General features: G+C 50.1%; 1 protein-coding gene across 1 annotated transcript in view; it reads left to right on the top strand.

Annotated features, from left to right (window-relative positions):
• LOC108624581 (plexin-A4-like) overlaps positions 1 to 2,133 on the top strand; it is a gene marked incomplete at its 3' end in the record, with an annotated part of 48,602 nt that extends 46,469 nt beyond the window's left edge. Inside the window, exon 2 of the mRNA XM_018023977.2 lies at positions 842 to 2,133. Within this exon, the coding sequence (XP_017879466.1) occupies positions 952 to 2,133 (1,182 nt within the window). The remainder of the gene's footprint in view (positions 1 to 841) is intronic.
• Positions 2,134 to 2,208: the final 75 nt, after the last annotated feature.

Below are 2,208 nucleotides of genomic sequence, written 5' to 3'. Positions count from 1 at the left end.
TTTTACACGTTCTTAAATAAGTTTTCTTAATTAAGTATAGTTTTCTGTACTGTAAAAAAATCGAATTTTGTTTTACATTTGTCGAAAGTCCTTCAAAAATATAATGAAATTTCAAGGTTGGATCTCAACTAGTTTTTTTAAAGAAAAATCGAGAAATTTCTTAAAAACTCCGCCATTTTGTCAGATTTCAACATTTCTCGGATATCCTACGACATTCAACAATAAAGCATGTCTAGTTTAAGAGCGTCTTTGTCTTTTTTCTGTAGAAAAAAGATTCCCAAAAATGCCCTAAATTTTAGGCGGTCACACTGGTGGCTCCTTAAAATGGCACTTCTTTCGACTTGAGATCGGTTCGAGTTAGTAAACGACACTAACCGGCGATATATCCAACATTCTGCTTGCAGCGACACCTACGTATATACACGTGTTTTACGACTTGACTCTCTCCGTGGGTCGAGAAAGCGCTCGGAACTCGTTATTTTGTTCAATTAAATACGTACGGTCACGTTTAAGTGCGAACCGCGCGGCGATAACGAGAAGAGAAATTCGTAAACTATGCATTATATTCCCGTGAAATTAATACCATTCCTACCTGTTCTTCGCGCTCACCCCAGGGCGTAAACTTAAGAAATGACACTGTGCGTTCGTTCCACGCTCCATTTGCCGCCGCTCTATAAAATGCAAATAGCGCAGGGGCAGTAAAACTTGCGATCGGTGCTACGATTCTCCTATGCCAAGTCGCAAATGGAACGTATGTCCCCCCCTCTACATATACGCTATGGATACGTCAGCCTATAGAAGAATCGTACGGAAAGTGAGTTTGGATTTTATTTATGTGCAGGTCTGGGCGAGGCTCGAGGAAGACACGAGGGTCCCCGGGCGCAGCGAGGGAGGAAATCGCGGCAGATCGCGTCCCGCGTAGCATTAGAAAGTAGATAGAAAATAGGTAAGATGCTAGTCTTCCCGGGCAGCGGCGCGACATCGACGAGGACGGCGAAGATGGGATCGATGTTCTCGCATCAACAGCAACTGCGTCTGCTCCTGTCGATCCTGGTGCTGTTGTCTCCTCGGCTGCCGGTGCGTTCGACGCCGGCCGACATAGTACAAAGGTTCCACGACCCGGAGGTCAAGCGTATGAACCATCTGGTCGTGGACAAAAACACCGGTCGGGTGTACGTGGGCGCGGTCAACCGGCTGTATCAGCTCTCGCCGGACCTGAGCCTCGTCGTGGAGGAAGTGACCGGTCCGAAAGGGCATTCTAACGAGTGCTCGATGATCGACTGTCCCCGCGAAACACCGACGCGACTCGTAGATAACGTGAACAAGGCGTTGGTGATCGATTACACGACCACCAGACTGATATCGTGCGGGAGCTTGTTCCAAGGTACCTGCACCGTGAGGAACCTCCATAACATCTCGGACGTGGTGCAAGAGGTGAAGGAAGCAGTGGTCGCGAACAACGCGACGGCCTCTACAGTGGCGTTCATAGCGCCCGGGCCACCTAACCCGCCTGTGTCTCAAGTGATGTACGTCGGCGTCACGTTCACCGGGAACTCGCCGTACCGATCGGAGGTGCCCGCGGTCAGCTCCAGATCGCTGGACAAGGACAAAATGTTGAACATCGCGGAAGCCGCCGTCACCACCGGAACGAGGATGTATATAAACTCGTTGTCGCGCGAGCGGTACCCCATCACCTACGTGTACGGGTTCAGCAGCGGCGGGTTCAGCTACTTCATGACCACCCAGATGAAGAGCACCGAGACTCAGGTGCACATATCGAAACTGGTGCGGGTCTGCCACGAGGATATGCATTACTACTCGTACACGGAGATACCGATCAACTGTACCAGCGACGGGACTTATTACAACCTGGTACAGGCCGCGTACGTCGGCAAGGCCGGCTCGGTCCTAGCCAGCGATTTAGGCATCACTGCCCAGGACGACGTGTTGTTCGCCGTCTTCGCCGAGAGCAACGGCACCAATACCGACGTACCCAAACCACATTCCGCGCTATGCGTCTATTCGCTGAAGGCCATCAGGAGAAAGTTCATGACCAATATACAGAAGTGCTTCAGCGGCGAGGGACACCGGGGACTGGAGTACATCTCACCGAGCCATCAGTGCATCTTAACGGTGAGTCATTTTTTATCTACTGTCTTTTCATCGTTGTGTTTAATTCAAGTTATGAAAGACTATAAAATTGCGCGA

Source organism: Ceratina calcarata, unplaced genomic scaffold (assembly GCF_001652005.2).
Source record: "Ceratina calcarata isolate Rehan_Ccalc_2016 unplaced genomic scaffold, ASM165200v1 scaffold319, whole genome shotgun sequence".
Classification (NCBI taxonomy): Eukaryota; Metazoa; Arthropoda; class Insecta; order Hymenoptera; family Apidae; genus Ceratina; species Ceratina calcarata.
Note: the sequence above shows the minus strand (reverse complement) of the source record. Positions and strands in the feature narration are given on the sequence as shown.